This window comes from Zeugodacus cucurbitae, chromosome 5 (genome assembly GCF_028554725.1).
Source record: "Zeugodacus cucurbitae isolate PBARC_wt_2022May chromosome 5, idZeuCucr1.2, whole genome shotgun sequence".
NCBI lineage: Eukaryota > Metazoa > Arthropoda > Insecta > Diptera > Tephritidae > Zeugodacus > Zeugodacus cucurbitae.
In genome coordinates, this window is record NC_071670.1 from 73,528,371 (window position 1) to 73,550,087 (window position 21,717).

The following is a 21,717-nucleotide window of genomic DNA, read 5'->3' on the forward strand; positions in this document are numbered from 1 at the left end:
TCACATGTCATGTGGAACTTGGCACATCAGACACAATAAATATTTAAATTTTATTGAGCCCTTTGCTGATATAGGTAGTTCAGAATTCAAGTGAATTGACCTATTAATTAACTATTAATTTTTCAATTTCATTTATTTAGAAAGTATTACTATTAATTAAGCCTAATCAATATGAGAACATAAATTAAGTAAAATAAATACAACCCTTGTGAGTGTGTTCAAATTGATAATCAAAAGCAAAAGTCAGCTGTCTAGAAAACACGGTTCGTAAATATTTGGTTAGAAGCTAAACATTTTTTTATGTTTTGTTTAACATTTTTTGTTTTAATAGCTTGGCTCCTCTTGGACATCAGCAGCTAAAAGCGAAACTAGTAATTCACCGGATTTTAGTAAACGTAAAGTAAATCTTTGACATTTTATAATTAATCGATTGGGATTATATATGGAATAAAAAGAAAGTATTTGGGAAATATATTCTTAATAACGCTAACTCCAATGTCTATTTTTCCTGCATATACGGACGGAGAGGGAGCACTCCATAATGACACAGAATCAGAAAGCAATCCAACCAATTCGTCCAGTTGGTTAAAAAACAGTAGTTTTCCTTTGGAAAACGATCACATTAAAAGTTTGGAAAAGGTGAAATTCTCAGATTCAAGTAGTTCACTGGGCGAAAGTGAGATCGAATTTACACAATCACAATCAAAAAAACACAAAAAAAGTACGCATAAGAAAAAGAGTAAGAGAAAAAAACATGAAACTGATTGCAATACTCGGATAATGCCTGTACTGGAGTTCAATGGCACCGAAGGATATTATATAGATAAATCTAAGGTTCAACAATATCTAACCGTACGCACTTTACATAAACCTGCTTGCCCTCGTTATCGCTCTTCCTCAGTCTATATCTTAGGAAAAGGTTGGTCTTACGGATCAAAAGTGAAAGATACAATTCTGAAATCTAAAAAGCGATATTTTCGGAATAAATGTCAAATTATAAATGAACCAGTTTGTAATGCTACACAAATCGCTTTGGATGAAAATGAATATTCATCAAGGTTGGGACAACTGAATCGAAAAATATTGCAACCAAGCTCTGATCTACAAGTATGGTTGGAACTATTATCTTTACAAGAACAAAACCCCTACAAATGGCCACGCCTTTTATTAGCGGAAAAAAAGCTGGATATCATCAATCGCGCATTAATCAATTTGCCACGAAATGAGCAGTTGTATAGAATTTATATTGATATTATATTCGCCACATATCCCTCCTTCGAAGTGACGAAAATGTTAGATCGTTTGCTAATTAAAGATCCCTATAATTACACATTATGGACAGCGCAAATAATGACAACTCAGGGTTCAATGGCTCGATGTATTGTACCTGATGTATTACGTATTTATGAACGTTGCATGCGTAAAATGCATCGCTCTCAACGAATGAACACCTCTATAGCGACAACTACCTCCAACACAGACGACATAATGATACGATTATTCAACAATTGCGCACTTTTTCTCCGTCAAGCAGGATTAAATGAACAATTCATTGCATTAATAAAACTTGCTCTTGAGTTAAATATAACAGCTGAGACTTTTAAGTCGTTTACTCCTCTTGAATCTGATCAAAACAGTCTTATTGAATTCGAAGAATTGGTTCTACAATCTGGACTTCCAATGAATGAGATATGGCTCCGCATAGAAAAACTACGGCAAGGATTTAATTTTTTGCCATGTCCAGAAAAAATTGCATGCAATGATCCACAACGCATTGTGTTTAATGAGGATATATGTCACTACATATATCCAATGGAATCACGAGAAAATTCATTTTACTTAGTATTATTGATTTTAAAATTGCTAAAAGTGCCGTTTATTCAATGTGACGGGTTGGCAGAAAAATTTAGCGCTCATTTAGAACTTATGGGTGATTCAGATGCAATTGAGGAAATTTTAGCAATATGTTTGCAGAGCAATTTTGCAATTTCTCAAAATAATCAAAGAGAATTTCATAGGGCCCTTTGTACTCTAGCGAAGGAAATGACCGTAAGTCCTACTTTCTTGAGTAACACCATTGGCCATGATATATACGTGCGTTGTGTAACAGGCCTTTTACTTGATTGCGCTGCCGCATATACAAATATTGATAAAAGGAAACATGAGCTATTAACTGTACTATGGTGTCGTTTCGAACGATTGATGTTGATTTTTGATCGGTATAATACAAAAACGCACAGTGAATATGTTAAATCTGGACGTAAACGTTTTAAAAACTTACTTAAACAATCACCAAACCGAAATGTACTTATTTACTATACTGAATTCGCTATATATGAATTTGAATCGTTGAACGATCTAAAAGATGTTCAATCAGTGGAAAATATATTTGAAAACCTCATTGCATCTCATTCCGCAGACGAAACTCAAGCATCTGATTTATGCTATACCTATGTAACCTTTGCAGAAATTCTTATTGGGTGTGGTAAGGAAGAGAAAGCCTTACATGTACTAGTATCGTTTGCCTTTAACAGTCAAATTCAAAATAACTCAAAAGTGGGTACTGCTAGAGTACTTGCGGCATTACAACAGATCACCGAAAAGTTGGAACGCCAGATTTCCATTGAAAAGAGTGTTGAAGTTATGGTACTTGAGCAATATTTGTTGCCCGATTACACTGTGTCATTGCTAAAAGTGCGAGTGCTAATCCAGTGTCTTATTGGGCAAAAAATTGATGCAATTTCATATCTGGATAAACTGATGAATATTTTCCTAAGTTGCAACGACAGACATAGTTTCCTGCGAGAACGCATCACTGAAATATATGTGAGCGCGCTACAAATGACATGTCAAAATTGTAAAGTGCCAAGTGCCTTGATTCGGGATAAAATTATTAATGGAATCACTAAATATCCACGGAACTTATTCCTTCTCCAAAATTGCGGAATGTTAAACTCCGAACCTTGGTTTCGAATACGCAGAGCACTACTACATCCCAAGCCAACGATATTGTCAGTTATATTTTTAATTATCTTAGCTCGTAATAGATATTTGCAAATGAGTTATGAAAACGAATTTGATAAGCAATACAATGAGTTAATCATTCGTAATCGCATTCTTCATATGTTCAAAACAGTATCTAATGACCATCTAAATCCAATGTCAAAAGGAAATGCATTGTCAAGGAATGCATTATTTTGGAGATTATATCTTCGTTTCTTATCAGATCAGTCTACTGATTTTGAAACAAGCAAAAAGTGTCTTTTAACTGCTTTGGATGAATGTCCCTGGAATAAGGCTCTATATTTGGATGGAGCAACATATGTGCCGCAAGAGTTATCACATCTGCAAGATTTAATTATTGAAAAGCAATTACGGATTTACGCGCTTCCTGAAGAGCTAGAAATTTTACGTGATCAATGAACATACATACATATGTATTCATAATAAACTCAAATGATTTAATTAACAAGCCGAAAACGTTTCATTTAGATGATCAACTGATTAGAGCGTCCACCGAAATGATAGGACCAAAGCTAATCTTTGAGGTAGGCCCGCACACTATCAATGAAGAACTTCGGAAATCGGTTCTGAGACCTTACTCCGAGACTAAATCCCTGGGAAATATATTTTAGAGAGTCCAACAAGTACGCAGTGAAGTATTCTTAACGCGCTGACACTGTATCAGATGATATGAGCGAGTTGAAGGTATAACAGACCAAAGAGCGCAGTGCTTATCTCTGCGTCTATCTATCAATATATCAATACTTGAAATCATCCGTGCTCATCTGTGTAACCGGTAGCCGGTGACTTGAGTACCAATTGAAATATACTGGAGAAATTTAGAAAGTGTATTCCATTACCGTAAAGGTGGATTGGTACGGTCATTCTATAACAGGTTGTTCGTTTCGTATTGTAATAATCGGAATTTTAAGATTGTATGCTAAATATGTATATGCATATGTATATTGTATATAAAAATAAGACTGAGTATGGGGAACGCTACATAGCGAGTTACATAACGAATGCATTTTTTATTTTTTGTAAATGTTAGTAAATAAAGTTGCGCTAACACATTTCCCTATTTGTACAAGATTTCGACCAGCAATCATAAATAAATTAATTTTGGAACGTTATTTATATGTACATACTTATGTGTTCAAATAAAATTAGATGTACATTGCAAATTCAATAAATCTTTTGAGTGATCTAGATTCTAGAATGTTAAATAATAATTTCTAATTTGTCTTATTCACATTGTATATTTTCTGATTAGAGTGGGTAAGTATGTGGTAAGGTAAACTCTCCCCAATTGGAACAAATCTAACAAGATTATACTGTGAGAAAATGTTTGCTTGCCTTCGAATATCTTTAAACGTCAAACTACGACAAATATCTTTCGGAATTCGGAAAGAGCATAGTCTCAACTTCATTGGCATTTTGAGTAAATTGGTTCAGATGCCTCTACAATTTATGTATTTATTTGGAGTGTACAACTACAATGTATCGCATTCTCTCAGATGAACTCTAAAGAGAGTAAGACAATTTCCATTCGACATTGAATTTTGTTTCGTTAATTCATTCGTTAAATCAGTGGAGACTAGTACAATTTGTTGTCTCATTTTCATGATGTTTTGTGGCCTGTTGGCCGATTGACTGATAACTTGTCTTGCTCTATGAGCTGCTTATGCCTCAGTGTAATTTTGTCGTGTATTGTGTTCGGTTGAAATAAAATCGTGGTTGTGTAGTTTACGAGTTGATATGTAGCACGCAATTAAAAACTGGAAAATAAAAGCAAGAAACAAACTTAGAAGAATAAATAAGAAGCATAATCTTAAACAACCAAAAAATAAAAATAATTAAATAAACCAAAAGAGGTTCGAAAGGTTGGTTTCGTGTTATAGTGCTTGTCAATATATTCTATTGTCTAAAAGCTTAGCGCTACAGTGCTATTGGTGACGAAAGCATTAAACCGAGTTACGATGTCGATGTGAAATGAAAGAAAAAAATTTATATTATCTTTGTGCATGTTATTTGTTGTTGTTCGCTTTGATAATTAGTATAATACAAATCGAGTTGAGATCGATTGGTGGAGAAGAAGTTCAGGGAATTATCACCTTGACGGAAAAGTCGCCACAAATGCAGTTTGTTTCCACAGTTTAACTACCCCTCTCTCTGGCTTTTTCGTGTGTTATTCTTGGCCGTAGTGCGATGTCTGAGATACACAAAACTTCAAGGCCTTTACGCTCGTCCTCCATTAATCATTTCGCTATTAACCAACCACCTCCCCAAAGTCCGATGAAAACGACAGAACAAATACGACGAGAAAAGCAAAATATTAAAAATAACATCGAAAAGAGCTAACAGTGTGATAAAGCGGAACCGAATATGAATCTACACTAAATACTAGTGTATGCATGTATTAGTATGTTTATTTGACTCAATTAAGATGTGTTCGTTTTTTTACTGTGTACGATCGTTTGCACATACATACATATGTATGCACATAGGTATATATGAATGAATGGACGTGTCCAAAGGCTCTGTAAAATAAGAATAACAAGACAAGAGAAGGCTACCAATGCACATACATACATATGTATATACATACACACGAATGTACAGATGTATGTAGGAGTGCCATTTCTAATTTAAGCTCGAGCTGTAATAGCCACATACTACTTCGAGGAGGAAGCCCTTTGTTGCTTATACGCCATGCTTTCCTGCATAACTATACATATATATGTATGTATGTATGTATGTATGGGCATTTATATTATTATGCATTGATGTCAAAACATGATTAAATCTGTATACTCAAGAATACATACATACGTATACAATTTGTATTTGTGTGGAAGTGAACATGCCTACAAAAATGCGAGGGCTTTTGAAAGCTCCATACACCGCTCTTTATACTTATCTACACTTTCTATAAATTGTTGTGTTTCCACCTTCCTCTTTGTTTCTCATTCTCGTTAAGTTTTCTCTCATTACTTTATGGCTCGACCGCAAAGAGTATTAGGTTGTGTTTTGATTATAACTACCGCCAGTTTGTCTGTTTACAATGTACATATACATATGTATGTACATACATTGTTTATAGGTAAAACGGCTAAGCATGTCTTATACCAAGTCTTACAATCTTTTATTTATTGAGTTACATGTGCACATACAAACATGCGCTCATTCATTCCATTATACATACATATGTACGTTCGTTACAGCAATATATGTACATATGCTATGTAAGTATTTAAATACACACATACATGCATATCGCCCCATGTACATGCATATGTATTCATTTATGTACATTCTCATAAAAACATTGGCTAAGGCCAAGGAAATTTTTAATTTTGCCTATCTATTTGTCATCGTGACTAAAAATAAAAACAAAAAACAAAAAAAGGCACAAGTTAAATGATAATTATAATTATAAACTTCAGATGTCATTTACAAATGTAAAACATAATCTACACATGTGTATATATGTACATAGTATATAATACTAGTAATAGAATAGTATAGTGCACAAACGTTCGTAAATTCGTAGCTACGTATGTACGTCACATTCTATTGTACATACATACATGCATACATGTCTCGAACTTTAAAAATAATTTGAAAATAAAACGCTACACAAATAAAAATATAATATTCTCAAATATACCTACGGACATACATACATATGTATGTATACGGGTGCGTATTGTGTGTGTTAAATATGTGGCGTTTATAAACAGAAATGGTTAGCGTTCTTAATAGGCGATTGGCGCTTGATTGAAACTACATATTTAAGTTTTACAACAACAACAAAGTGTGTATGTGACCCTAAACTAAAAACACATCCACAAGTAAATAACTGTTGAGTTGTTCAACCTTGTACTTGAAAGACAAAAATTAACTTTTCTACATACATTATAGGCCATAAAACTGTTAAATTTGGATCCTGAACTTATTTCGAATTTATTTTACATATGTTCGTGTAAGCGTGTGTTGTGTTTTACATCGTCGTCAACATGTACACATAGAAATAAAACGATTTTATGGACGAGTATACATAAATAGAGACAGCCGATTTTGTAGAGAAACTACATAAAACAATTAAATGTTCCATAAATACCTATGCTTGTTTCATAAGCATACATGCATATGAACTCACATCTATGAAAAGGTAATTTCGTCCTTACATCATGAGTAAGGTAAGACGAAATTATTGAGTATAAGCTTCAGTTTAAGGACTACATACTCCGTTTGCCTTGTATCGGAATAAGTGAAGACAAGTGTGTTATTATGGAAAGTGGAAAAAACAAGTGAATACTCAAGGAAGAAGACATTTCAATAATAACTACAAAGTAAACAATTTGAAGAATACACGCGTTGGATTTGTTTGAAGTTTTTTTGTTATTTAGTTTTTGGAAACGATAGCACAGAAATGAAAGTAATACTACATGAAACACTAAAGGGAGTAAATATTAAACTTGTGAAAAACTGAAATCATACATACATACTATACATATGCATGTGTGAGTTGGTATTGATTAAATACGTACACTCGTACATACATGCCTATGTGGTGTATGTGCTAATGATATTAACCGGTTTGTTGTTTATTAAAACTGGTAACAAATAATACCTCCATACATATGTACATACATATCTACACACATATGTTTATACGAGTATAAAAAGCTTCACTCATAAAAACAGCTTTTAAACAAATAAATAATTACCTTACAAACCGATTATCCGATATATTTGTTTATTTATATTGAAACGAACATACACGTACATATGCGCATATGTATGTGGATGTGTGTATGAGCAAAAGTTACACATTTAATACGAATACATAATTTGGATTTTGTTTTCGAATCCTATGGAATGGAAATGATTATAAAATTAAACAAATAAGTATATTTAAGGGAGATGTCATTTGACAATTTGGGTACAAATTTCTTTTTTGGGTAATTTCCCCCTTTGCAGACATCAGCCACCAGGCCAGCCTACGCATTCGTACAGAATGTCGCGAAATCTTGAACATACATACCTCTTAGGGCAGAAGTAAGGATGAAGTCACTATTTATTTGTGTAGCACTTAATTCAAAACGGCAATTCAAATATTTTCAATAATAATTGAAAAGGAATTTCCATAATGACTACGGTTAACCGTACTCAGATAACTTCATAGTACTATAAACAGTAATAACATAATTTTCGATTTGACTATACTTTTGACTATACTTCATCTTATAGAAAGTGAAAATTGAGTTTTTCGTTTCTAACATTTATTGTTGGCAATAGTCCAACGTAATTATATTTCATTGGTAAAATAATGTTAAAATAGCCCAATTTTAAATGATAACCTTCTGGACATCATTGCTTTGTAACTGATTACAACCCATTAGGAAAAAATGACACCAGTTTTTCGTAGCTGAACTCCTGCAGCTGAACAAACAGCCCACACCATCACAGGCCCTTCACCATCGTTTACTTTTTGTTGTTTTTTTTTGCTTTTTGCTTGGTTTTTGTTTTGTTTAATTCATTTTTCTCCACTTGCATGGTCTTTTAGACATATCAGCTATTACTTTATGTATGTCACTGAACTCCTTCTAAACGGCTGGACCAATTTGAATGTACTTTTTTTTGTGTGTCTTCAGCAGGATTCGAGTTTGTAGTCACCATTTAAATTTATAAATTTTTTTGATGTTTTCTAATTGTCAGAAATAGAAGGTATATGAAATTGTTTTGGATAAATCTGTTTGGAAAATGTTTTACTAGTGGATGTCCTACTGTCAGTGTACCAAATCTTCAGTCTAATTATATTATTCCAGTTAGTCCCAACAAAAAAAATACTTTGTTTAAGGGGTTAGGGGTAGTCAGAGACACGAAAAAATTACAATTTTCAGTAATTCTTTTTGGTATTAAATCATGTTATTTTACAAAAGTAATAATATAATTACGCAATGTTTTGACTTGAAGTCACGAAAATTTGAAAAAAAAAAGATTCGTCATTTCCAGTTATAACTGTTTGTGTTGACCCAGTTCAAAAAAAATGTAGATTCATCAAAAATCAATTGGTTAAGAAAATTGTATTTTATAAATAGATAATCCTGGGGCGGATCGAAGCTTTTTTTTTCAAAAATTAACAAAATGGCGGCCTCAGGAAATTTTTTTCTAGATTTTCGGGAAAAAATCGACAGTTAATTGGTCTTAAAGAATCGAAATTTTTGAAAATAAACAAAAAGCTTCGATCTGGCCCAGGATAATTATGTATTCTAAAAGCTGTAGATATTTCATTAAAATCTACTGAGCGGTTTTCGAGTTACAGTTGCCACCGGTTCAAAAAAAATATAGTTTTGAGAAAAACGCATTTAAAGTTTCACACTAGCACAGATGAAAAATGTTAGTAAATAGTTATATGTATGTCCTTTTTACAGCTTGCTGGTTTGCGAAGAACATTATGTTACACGGTTTTAATGCGGATTGAAAACGTTAACGTTGTTGTCCGCAATCATGAGCACACCTGAAACACGCAGTAAAACTGTTACTTCTGATGAAGAAGATTTTAAATCGAACATTCCGCATAGCTATGACGATCTACCAAATACATCAACAACACAACAAAGCAACAAGAAGCAGCACAGCCTTACCGATTTCGAAAATATGGATGTCCAAAATAGCCCTAATTCTAGCTTCAGTTGCCGCATATGGAAGAATGTTGATGACTTTATGGATGAAAAATTATCCGCCTTAAATGCTACTGAACATGATGCTACCCACGCTACATTGACCGAATCGAGTTTAACAATATCAGACATGGGCACACTTCTTGAAGCGGGGGATAAGAAAATACGTGCGGATAGAATCGATCCACTACCCAGCCCCTTTCAATCGGATCAGAATAATTCAAATATGTTTCAACTAACTAATTCGATAGAAGATACTATTGATCCATCGAAAATAGGCTGCAGTACACCTCAATTCTCCAGCGGAATCGATAACTCCAATATGTATAATGAGAACGTCGAACAAGACATTAAATATTCGCCCAGTGAAATGATCCTACAGACACCGTCCACTGAACAGTACAAGTACAATTTATCGCTTCCTTCATCGTCACATGTTGGCCAAATGCAGTCGCCTCCATCTTATGGTCACCCGTTACCGCCATCGCCATCGCATCCTTTGCTGGACCCTCACACATTCGTACGTCCTCACCTGCAGCCACACCAATCACAACACAGTCAGCAGCCCTATGGACAATATCCAACACCATCGGGCTATCATCCAAATATGTGGTACCCGAACGCACCATATGGATCATCAACTAACTACCCTAGGGCTTTTAGTGGTAATCGATATCCTAATTATGGTAGCTATCCCCCCGATCACATGCTGGATATGTTGCAACTATCCAATAGGTAAGTACTCAATTATGTACAGTGATTTAACGAAAATATATGAATATATAAGAAAGTACGAATGCTTGCTCTTATGATTACTTTTATTGTGATGTTCTTATATCGTTAATTCGATAATCATACATCTAATTTACGGTTCTTTAATCTGACACACCGAGGTAACTTCCCTTTGTGAACCAGCATCCTTCGGCGATGGGGCTTCACCCAACAATAATCAATAATTCACGAAATATGGATTCTTCCGAGCTAAAAGCAACTAATATGATTATTTGATACAAAAAAGCAGTAAAATAACATCCCCAAAAAGATTATGCGAGTATGCAAAACTATAAAATTTTTATAAGTATGTATGTATGTGCCTGACTATGCCAGTACATAAGTACATTAGAATGCTATGTATGTACATATATATTTGCTATCGTAAGCATAATAGTGCTTGTTCTAATGCTCGCATTTGCATCACGTGCTGGGACTAGGCTTTGTAGTGTAGGCATGTCTGGGGCGCGGAAGAACTCCGTATTCGTACTTGCACGAGCTCGAACGCAGTCGTCCCACACATCTAACCTCTTAACCCAGCGGGACGCTGATGAACCGCATCATATTTTGCGATGCAAAACATGAAGGCCCCACATGGCGACTAAGGGAGCGCTGGCAATACAGAATCAATTACTTACCATTGACGATGATAATTGCGAGCATTTCTTTTTATAGAATCTATTCAGGTTAATCTTATCAGTGGAGATGCGTTTGTTTACAGAAAATTCACTTAATATAACTCATTGTTATATGAAAACCAAGCATCACAGTAGTAATGAGCACATTCTTCACTTGTTGCAGGTCTCATTAAACTGCACTGAAAATAGTACCATTAAATGGTATTTGCATATGGAAGAGATGGTAGAATTCACTACAATTATTCCTCGTTTGACGAATAATACATGAAATCAATGCATCCGCGATTAACATCTGCTTGTCATATACATACATACATATGTACACATCCTACAGCGAAATCAAGAATTAAAATTACTACTTCACTGATATATGTACATATGTATGTGCATCGCATGTCCCACTAGTCAATGAAATGTTGATTTACCAAACCAAAAAGAAGCATTAAATTGAAAAACTGTTATTTTTTAATCACATCAGGACCTTTCCGACCTGGTTTATCATTGAAATGTGTTGTTGTAAACTTGTATTTTCCAATGTGACATTTGTCTGACTAAATGAAATGAATTTAATTGTACAGTGGTCGTGAGGCAAGAAACAGAGCAGAGAAAAATAGACGAGATAAACTCAATGGATCGATTCAAGAGCTGTCCACCATGGTTCCACATGTTGCAGAATCTCCCAGACGTGTTGATAAAACTGCGGTCTTACGTTTCGCTGCACACGGCTTACGGCTTCAGTACAGTAAGCATTACATGATTGTGCCAGAAATTACTTGCATATGGCATGACATATTCGAACCCATTAAACAAAAACCTTGTTACTTTTGTAAAAATAGCACAAATATCTCTTGGAATCAAGCGTAGAATTCGAATATGCCATGTACGTATTTCGTAAATTCTGCACCAAACGGATATTTTCATATTTTATGATCAATGAATTGATGTTTATTTTTTGTTTTTTGCAGTATTTGGGGAAAGCCTTAACAACCCCCGCCCCCAATATACCGATTCATTAATGAAACTTCTGGATAGGTTCTTTATAGCCCTTACATGTCACGGGCAAATTGTTTTGATATCGTCAAGCGTTGAACAACATTTGGGCCATTGCCAGGTAAAACGAAAAGAGAGTTGAGAATGACAATGTGATCGTCATAACTACAAACTAGTAAAATCAATTAATGCTATCAAATTGAAACCTACACTTTTTTTAATTATAGTCTTGAATATCTAGTGCTAATTTAAAAGTGTTTAAAGTATTTGTGATTATTTTCTCTTATCCTTAGACTGATTTATATGGGCAAAATATTTTAAACATTACACATCCCGAAGACCACAGCATGATGAAACAGCAATTGATACCTTCGGATCTGGACGAGCTTTTCGATTGGCAGGTCGATGATGATTCAAGTGAGCCCAAATCGCGTACTCCAGAGCAAGAGGAGTACATAGATAGACGTTTGCGATCGGATAAGCGGAAGTTCACCGTCAGGTAAGCTTTCAATGAAATGCACTATACAGAAATAAATATTTAATATTGTAATTTATTTTCGATTATTAGGTTAGCTCGTGCTGGTCCCCGCTCTGAGCCTACTGCATATGAAATAGTCAAAATCGAAGGGAACTTTAAGCGCAGCGATACAGCACCACGTGGCACAAGGGCAAACGCATTTCCATCCAATATACATATGATACGGCGATCACGTGGACGGGATGATACGATACCGTTACACGCAATAAGTGGAAATGACATTGTAAGTATGTATGTACATACATATAAACAAATGTACAAAAAAGCACATGAGTATCAAAACCTCGAAACGCCACGATAGTCAAACCGTGACCACTTTTTTCACATTAAAACTATATATGTATGTATAGATGTAGTTTAGTGAGTTGGAAAAAATATGTTTTTGAAAATATTTGCATGTATCAGCAGCTGAAATAGTCCAAGTCAATAGATCAATTAGCAGAGTCGTACTGATTTATTTTTAATTTACAAAAACTATAAATTTTTTATTATGAAAACTTGCTTTATGCGCTACAACAAATCACTTTTTATTTTTAAATTGCGCATAGCACATATTTATTAGTAATATGCATTTAAAACGATGGAAATATTTTTAATTATAGGTGCTAATTGCTACTGCCCGAATAATTCGACTCCCCAAAGTTATAAATAGCGTGACTGTAGCTAATGCAATGGAGTATAAAACGAGGCATTTGATTGATGGCACCATACTTGATTGCGATCAAAGGATTGGACTTGTAGCTGGTTATATGACTGATGAAGTGCGAGACTTGAGTCCTTTCACATTTATGCACCAAGATGACATGCGATGGGTGATTATAGCTCTGCGGCAAAGTAAGTATCTAAATTGATTATGACAATGATAATCGCGCTATTTAAACATTTAACGTATTATATGACAGTGTATGATTGCCATAATTCAACTGGAGAGTCCACCTATAGACTAATAACCCGCAATGGACGATTCATTTATCTGCGATCAAAGGGTTATCTGGAAGTTCACGAAGAAACAAAAAAGGTACATTCATTTTTTTGCGTAAACACTCTGCTGGACGAAGAAGAGGGAAAGCGGGCAGTTGAGGAAATGAAAAGGCAGTATTCTCCGATTGTAAACGCCAAAATTCCACAAACCTCGGTGGATGAGCCCGCTTCAAAGAATCCGCTACAACTTGAAAAGGCGGTCCTTTGTCTAATACAAAATTTGCAACAATCGCCACTTGAAGATGATGATGATGATGGCGAGTCATCGACCGAAAGTTTTAGCAACGAATACATGGCGCCAGACTTCGGGCCCACAACATCTGCGGCAGCAATGCATCGGTATTCGGCTCTCTCCACTCCATACTCCTCTATACGATCGGCAGCATATCACTTCGGCAAATCAGCCAAAACCCCTCCACTTGCATTAGTTCCACCCGAAACTGCTTCCGTCAAAACTTCAATATCAAAAAGTGTGAACGTAGTTAATGTTACTGCAGCCAAGCACTTACCAAGCAATAAACAAGAAAAAACAACAGTTACAAACGACTGTGAAGCAAGAGTGCTTTTTGATCCACAGACTGAAGGAGGTACACCAGCTCATCATGGTGTCAGCTGCTCATGCCAAGGTATGAACGCCAAGTACTGTAATTATTGCCAATCGATGGAAAATCAGCTAGCAAACTCCTCGCTCGCACCTCTAGGAAGGAGTGCTGTGGCAGACACACCGGGTAATAAGCGAAGTGCTGACCACACACAAGAATTGAAATTGCCTAAAAGACGTTTGAAAAGCACTGGTAACTATTTTGTATATTCATATTTCACTTATGTATATTATGAAGAATTCTCATTGGACAATTTAATCGTTCCACAGAAATCGAACACGTGCTTTCAAATTCACTGGACCAATTGGGTAGAACACTAGATGAACAGCTTAACGCAGCAATCGAGTTGCGTGACAAAAGCAGTAAATACGAGATGCCTAATTCGAATCATAGGATTGACGAGATAATGGTATGAGATTTTACTGAATTTATTTCTTGTGAATTTTGGATTACTTACTATCAATGATATTCATTTCACTGAAGGAGGAGCACCAATTGCAGAGCAAAATCTATGTCGATATCAAGAGCGAGTATGAAGTTCAAAAGCAAAATAAATGCATCGATGCGAGCGCAACGAAACACACGGCGTTATCGACCACAATTACTCCATTAGAAACGCACTGCATTCAACAACAGCGGCAACTACTGAGTGATGATGATAATGATGAATAATCTTGATTATGCTCGAAACAATCTACAGGAAGCTAAGTGGCAACGAATTAGTTAATTATATTTGAGCCGAACACGTATACAAACACACATATGTACATAATATGTATCTTCTCAATCACCCAAGGTTTCGTGCGTGTGATACCGACAGATCAAATTGCTCAGAAGAAAGCTTTTCATTGCAAGCAAGACAAACTTCATGAATGAATACCTCTCAATTTAGCGAAAGGATAATTATTTATTTTAGGCTTGAATGAAGGTCGGCATTCGATTGCCAACTACCTCATTTATTTGTTTACAATACTTACAATTAATTTATATATATTTATATATATATACCATATATTTTGAAATTAAATATTAAATGTACGGGTATGTTCATATTAGAAAGGTACATATGTTATATAGGTGCCATATGGACTACGCTAACGTGTCTGATAATGGCGTATGAGTGATTTTTAGTTTGGCTATTAGAAAGAAAGTGTTTGTATACATACGCATATTTGTACATGCACCTATTTGAATGCATTTACTACAAGAACATATAAGTTTGATAAGTACTTACATATGTATGTATAGGTATATATGTTGAGCTAATATTGTTAGGTCAATTGTGTTTATCAACAATGTGCTATATGTATGTACAAATGTATGTACTATTTTAAGAGTACCTTAGTTATGAATATGTAAGTTTGTAAAGCACATGTATGTAAGCATATATTACATTTTGTATATACAGAAATATTAGATGACCGGTTGCGCGCAATATGCATTTTATGCATATACAAATATACAGGAGTTTGAGTGATTAAACAAAAAATATCGGAACACACAAATGCATAGCTAGCTCTATATTTTATAGTCGTACCCACAATATGTTTAAACACAAACCTATTACATTCAAGCGCACTCAATCGCTTTTTTATGTATATGTATATAATAGTATGTATGTGTAATTCTTATGTTAAACTAAAACTTAGCACTAAGTACCAATTACTTAATCAAACAAAATTCATTAATAATGACAACGAAAAATGTTGTAGCTATTTATAGTATAAATATTTAGGAAAACGTGAAAAAGACTGTTCAAACTACAAATAAATTAGTTAATTAATATTCTATGATATAATAATTTGTGCAATTGATTGTGTGCATGAGAATAGATGTTGCAAATGGATTGTCTGGATGTTTATTTATGTATGTATCTAATAGATATGCCTATGTATATTTAATATTATATTTATACACATAGTTATATGTACGTAAGTACACCGAATTAGTGAATTTGTCATTGTTCATTTTACACACATGTATGTATGTATATGACTAGAAAAATTCGAAAAGCGGACGCTGGCATATTTACATACATACTTTAATTTATATATATGTAATATGTAAGTACAGTATATGTATATGAATGAATATAAATTTTTAAGAAGTTTTCTAATGAAACTTAATGTTACATACATATATATATATTGAATGTTAAATGTTTTGCATTTGTTTTAAAATTAGAAATTGCAACTGTAAACTCTTTGTTACTATTTACACTCACATGCATATAAGCATAACTTACTATGTACTATTTACTATAGATTAAAAAGAGCATCAGAAAATATTGTTTGAAATAAAGATTTCATGCGAAGAATTGCAATACCGGTGATTTTCATAAAATACTGACAAACCAAACGGCGACTAAAACTGCATTTCCAACAACATATTAGTTGAAGACTTAGTGCTTTCTGGGGCTAGAGGGCCCCTCAGGAACAATAGTTTAAAAAATGAGAACTTTCAAAGGCGTTCTATGGAGTGATAATATATGCGTATACCATTTATAATTATCGTTGAGTATGAAACTATACATATGTGCGTATGTATGTATAGAGATTCGCCGTATTTTGTAATATAAACAATTTCTACAAAAAAAAAAAAAACGAATATCAAATAAAAATCGAAACAACAACGAAAGTTATCTCTGAACGGAAGCGGAAATTAAGACTGATCTGTCAAGCCAGGAATTTCACTAGTAGGTTAAACTTCCACAATGATTGCCAGCAATAGTTCTCAGGTAAAGTTTTCTAACAATTGTTGCCAGCCATACATAAACCGTTGGCTATATAACCAGCAATAATACTATCGAGATAATTTACATTGTGTAAGGAAATAATACATGACACAGTTTTCTCTGATTGTTTATTTATGATTTTGTGTAGGGGCCCTACTATGAGAAACTAAATACATTCTTTTTAAATCAATGGATGGTTTTATAAGTTGAAATTACTTAGTTGCTGCTTAGTTATTACATACATCAATAGATTAATAAATATCGTTCTTATTCTACAATTATAAATATTATACATTAAAATTATAGAAAGATTAATATTTTAATAATTATTGATAAATTTAGCGACTGATATAGTTCCTGTCGATATAAGAGATTATTAAATATATCGATAATGTGTATTGTCATTTTGACATATATCATCGAGTGTTCATTAACTGCTTGTTGTTTGTTTTGATTTTATTAAAATTGTATTGTGCATTTATTGTAGAGGAAACTTTACTACATTTAACTTGATTATTTTGGCAATAATAGAGCACTAATATTTAAACCAGTGATTCCTAGATGGATACAATTCCCACTTGTCGAGCATGCTTAATAACTTCATTATCTTATGTGGATCTAGAGACTCCTTTCGAGCAAACAGAGGTCGAGACCCCGTTGGAAAATCATTCTAATGCACTTATAACATACATGGATTGTTTTCGAGCTTGTACTCAACTCATACCGAGCGAAAACGAAGGAAAAATGCCTCAAAACCTTTGCGAGCAATGTAGTTTTGAATTAGGGATTGCTTGGAACTTTATTCAGAAAGCTATACAATCAGACAAAGTATTAAACGATGCAATAGAGAATTCTAAGGTGATAGAAGAAACAGATGATTCAAATGATTACGATAAGAAATATCATTTTGAAATTTCAACAACAGTTGATGGAAGTGTTCTATTAGATGGGATCGCCAAAAAAGAGGTCAGCAAAATATGCAATATATTAATAGTTTAATTTATTCTATGTACTCTTTTTGATAGTGCAATAAAGAAAATATTTCCGAAACAGAACATGATTCGAAGGATTATGCAACAATTCAGCAGTTACCAAATACAGGTAAAAGGTGATATCAAGAAATTGAGAATAGTAAATATATTTTCCTTTTTTATAGATGATATCAGTTCGAAATGTAATTCTCATTTGAATATAAAAATTGAACAAATTTATTCTGATCGTCTTGATAACCGCGGAAATTATGCTGATCAAAATGATTTAAATTTACATATGATCTCAAATTTTGACGAAAACACCGCAAAAGGAGAAGAAAAATTCATTAAAGAAAGTAAAAGAAGTAAAATTGGACAAGTTCATTTTGAACCTATTGATAACAGCGTAAATATTACTGAACAAAACGATATAAATGAAAACATAAATAAAGGTTTCAACGAAAACACTGCAAAAGAAGAAGGAAGGAGTGATGTAATAGTTAAAAAAAGTCCTGTACCTAATTTAATAGAATCTGAGCAATATTATTTTCTGGAATTATTGGACATATCTGGGAGTGATGAAGGCAAAATAAACGTGAATCCCATAGAATGTGTCAATGATGCCGAGAAATGCTTAACACAAGGTAAAATATATAAAGCAGATACTTTATTTCAAAATATTACCACAAAGTAATACATATATTTACGATTTTGTTGCATTTCAAAGATTCGAGCAGTTCTCCTATCTATTGTTCTATTTGCTTTGAATCATTTGAAAATAACAGCCAGCTTTTACTACACACACAAACTCATGCAGCTGTTAATGACGAAACCAGTATTTGCAAAATATGTGGAAAAAATATATCTAAGTTGGAAACCATGTGCAGACATATCCAAACTGCTCACTCAAATATTATTAAATGCAGTCATTGTGATTTTCGATGTCAAGAGCTTAATATGTCAGACCATGTGCATCGAACTCATTCCGGACCCAAGAATTTTATTTGCAATGTCTGCGGTTAGTTTATAAATTTTTAAAAATTTAATTTATCCATACTTAGAAATGTACGTAATCCTTAGGTAAAACATTCATTTCCTTAAGCATCTTGAACTCACATCTGAAGTATCATCAGCGCAAAGAAGCTAACATAAAATCAGATGCGTGCGAAATATGTAGCAAGCGTTTTTCTACGAAACATTATTTGCGCTTACACATGGAAGTGCACCGGAACGTACGTCAGCTTCATCAGTGTAATTATTGCGATAAAATGTATGTTAGCAAAATAGCTCTTGATAATCACACTCGCCTTCATAAAGGCGAAACAATACAGTGCAATGAATGTGGTCTGTAAAATTGTTGAAAATATATAGTAATTCTTCCTTTAAACATCATTTGATTCCTATGACATTACAGGAAAGCAATTCGTCCGACAGTACGAGTTAAATGTGCACATGCGATTCCATACTCGTGACTACCCATTTAAATGCGAAATTTGTGACAAAAAATTTGCAATCAAAGGACATTTGCGCACGCATATGTGGAGGCACCAAGGACTGAAACTGCAATGCGAAGAATGTGGAAAGTTGTTCACTTCAACCAAGGCTTTACAAGAGCATTCCTTTGTTCATAGCGAAATGCCGTTTCCTTGTAGTTATTGCGGTCGAGGATATCCATCAAAACAAAAGTAAGACATTTTTGTTGTTATATTTATTGTTGTTTAAAATTAATACTATACATGAATATATGTAGGTTTAAGGTTCATCTTAAAACAACGCATCTTATAGAGTTCACAGAGGAGGAGATTCTAAAGGTTACAAAATCTCAAACTCCAAAGCCTTTACAGCGAAAAAAACTGACTTTAGTTCAAGCAGATAGTGTTATGAAAGAGGTTGAAGTGAAGGACGAAGAAACCATAAATGATGGGGATGACATATTGGTTGAGCTTTGTTGACCATTATATACACTAGTAGAAAGTTTATTTATAATAATTTTCATAATTAAATTTAAAGTAAATTCATATTTTCATAATACCACCTTTTTAAATAATTTTGGTTTTTACTTTCCCCAACAAGCTGATATCACCGAAACGGCATTGTGCCAGCAGTGACACCATATATGTCATCGCCGAAATCTGTAGACCAAAATTATTTTATTATAAATAATTTTTATTAAAAGTATATTTTATATTTAAATTATTGAATAATTGTAGCCTCTCTCTCTGCATCCAAAGAATTTAGTGATATATTGCTACGTTTTTTTCTCTCCTTTAATCTCACAACGAAATTTTCTAAATCGGTCAAGTTAATCTTGTGAACACTCTTGATATGACGTCGGATCCTATATTAAAAAGATATTCAAGGTAATAGCTTACATTTCTTAAAATGTACTTTTAAACTCACTTGTACATCTCGGGAAACTCTTTACTACAAATTGAACACTTTAAGGGCAAACCAGTGTGTTCTAAACGATGCCGTTGAAGCGTCCATTCATATAAATATTGTTTTCCGCAATCTTCACATTTCCATTGGATACCCTCATGCAATTGTAAATGTTTTCGCAATGTGGACCTTTTTGTAAAAGCCTTCTCGCACTTGTCACACTTGAACGGTGTGTCACCTGTGTGACTTCGCAGATGCACTTCAAGATCAACCGCACGTACATAGCGTTTCTGGCAATACGTGCACTGAATCGTTTTACCAGCATGTTTTTGTTGATGCACTAGAAGATTGCCCTTAAACAAAAAAGATTGACCACAATCGCCACAGTGGAACCTCGGTTCTCGACCTGGATCATGTGTTTTCAAATGATTTCTACGAGCCATTTGAGTATAAAATTGTCTGCCGCACACTCCGCAAGCAAACTTTCGCTCCCTGTTGCTTTCGTGTATAAGTTCATGCTGTATTAAGGTACTGCGATGTCTGAAGGTACGAGCTAAATAATATATATGTACATACATTTGTTCTTTACGATATAATATAAAAACAACGCAATTGTACTAACGACACGATTTGCAGAGAAAATATTCTATATTTCGGTTGCAGGAATGCCGTAAAAGTTTCTTATTATTCATTGACTTCCCACAGATTCCGCAAATCTCTTCAGTATTTGTTTCCATTCCAGTTTTTGTTTTACTCTTCTTTCTACGGTTGGGCTTGGAAAGAATTATTTTAGATATGCCGGATAAAATTGGCTTCGACGAATTTAATACTTCAGATTCATGAGAGATTTCCTTATGTTCAATTTGAACATAACCTTGTGAATTTGTGTCTTCATCAAAACCCGTGTTACTGCCTAAACTGATAGGCTCCTCCTCCATTTCTCTTCTCTATTAAATATGTATATATAAATACAAATTTTGAAATGCTTTTAAAATTATTGTAATTACCTTGTCAACTTTTGTATGTTCTTTTCCAACGGCCACCCATTCGAAAAACTTCTTATGATTATCGGAATCTGAATTCCGGCAATTAATTCGCAACGCGTTGTCTGATTCTCGAGCTTGTGTAATAAACTCATATGCTTCTTTAAGTTTAGAAGCGCAATTGTAACAAAAGTTTTCGTATATCCTCATCGCATTTTCATTCCCACAATTCTCATAATTTAAATTTAATTGAGTGCAGAGCTGAAAACATTCTGCATACGATAAACTTTCGTTCAAGTCTTCGATAGATCTATTCCAATTTATGAGTGATACTGAACTTTCCACATTTAAACAAACTCTGCACATATTTCGAGGCAATTCCATTTTGTTTTATTATTATGTATTAATTTGTATATATAAAAATATTTAGTAAACATT

The 21,717-nt window shown here is 33.9% G+C and overlaps 4 protein-coding genes across 6 annotated transcripts; 3 read left to right on the forward strand and 1 right to left on the reverse strand.

Annotated features, from left to right (window-relative positions):
- The first annotated feature begins 124 nt into the window (after positions 1–124).
- On the forward strand, positions 125–3,522 carry LOC105212783 (nuclear exosome regulator NRDE2). Its single transcript, XM_011185040.3, has 2 exons — positions 125–263; positions 332–3,522. Exon 2 carries the CDS (start codon positions 496–498, stop codon positions 3,421–3,423), a length of 2,928 nt encoding a protein of 975 aa, XP_011183342.1. The 5' UTR covers positions 125–263; positions 332–495; the 3' UTR covers positions 3,424–3,522.
- Positions 3,523–4,608: 1,086 nt separating this feature from the next.
- On the forward strand, positions 4,609–15,782 carry LOC105212782 (uncharacterized). Its single transcript, XM_011185036.3, has 10 exons — positions 4,609–4,886; positions 9,444–10,427; positions 11,680–11,843; positions 12,067–12,212; positions 12,385–12,590; positions 12,660–12,852; positions 13,232–13,463; positions 13,532–14,404; positions 14,482–14,621; positions 14,696–15,782. Exons 2-10 carry the CDS (start codon positions 9,520–9,522, stop codon positions 14,882–14,884), a joined length of 3,051 nt encoding a protein of 1,016 aa, XP_011183338.2. The 5' UTR covers positions 4,609–4,886; positions 9,444–9,519; the 3' UTR covers positions 14,885–15,782.
- Positions 15,783–17,346: 1,564 nt separating this feature from the next.
- Positions 17,347–20,155, forward strand: Zfp26_0 (zinc finger protein 578). The gene is made up of 7 exons (XM_011185035.3): positions 17,347–17,912; positions 17,972–18,047; positions 18,103–18,561; positions 18,645–18,935; positions 18,998–19,261; positions 19,332–19,602; positions 19,668–20,155. Exons 1-7 carry the CDS (start codon positions 17,508–17,510, stop codon positions 19,867–19,869), a joined length of 1,968 nt encoding a protein of 655 aa, XP_011183337.2. The 5' UTR covers positions 17,347–17,507; the 3' UTR covers positions 19,870–20,155.
- Positions 19,607–21,708, reverse strand: LOC105212779 (gastrula zinc finger protein XlCGF7.1-like). Of its 3 annotated transcripts, XM_054231961.1 has the most exons (6): positions 21,304–21,708; positions 21,127–21,243; positions 20,919–21,058; positions 20,318–20,849; positions 19,953–20,255; positions 19,607–19,881 (listed from the first exon to the last, which is right to left on the reverse strand). In XM_054231961.1, the coding sequence occupies exons 2-5, from the start codon at positions 21,189–21,191 to the stop codon at positions 20,111–20,113; spliced, it is 882 nt and encodes a 293-aa protein (XP_054087936.1). In that variant the 5' UTR covers positions 21,192–21,243; positions 21,304–21,708; the 3' UTR covers positions 19,607–19,881; positions 19,953–20,110. The 3 variants fall into 3 exon arrangements, with proteins under 3 accessions (XP_054087936.1, XP_054087935.1, XP_028896413.1); XM_054231960.1 differs by having other exon boundaries at positions 20,919–21,243; positions 21,304–21,663; XM_029040580.2 differs by having other exon boundaries at positions 19,607–20,255; positions 20,919–21,243; positions 21,304–21,663.
- Positions 21,709–21,717: the final 9 nt, after the last annotated feature.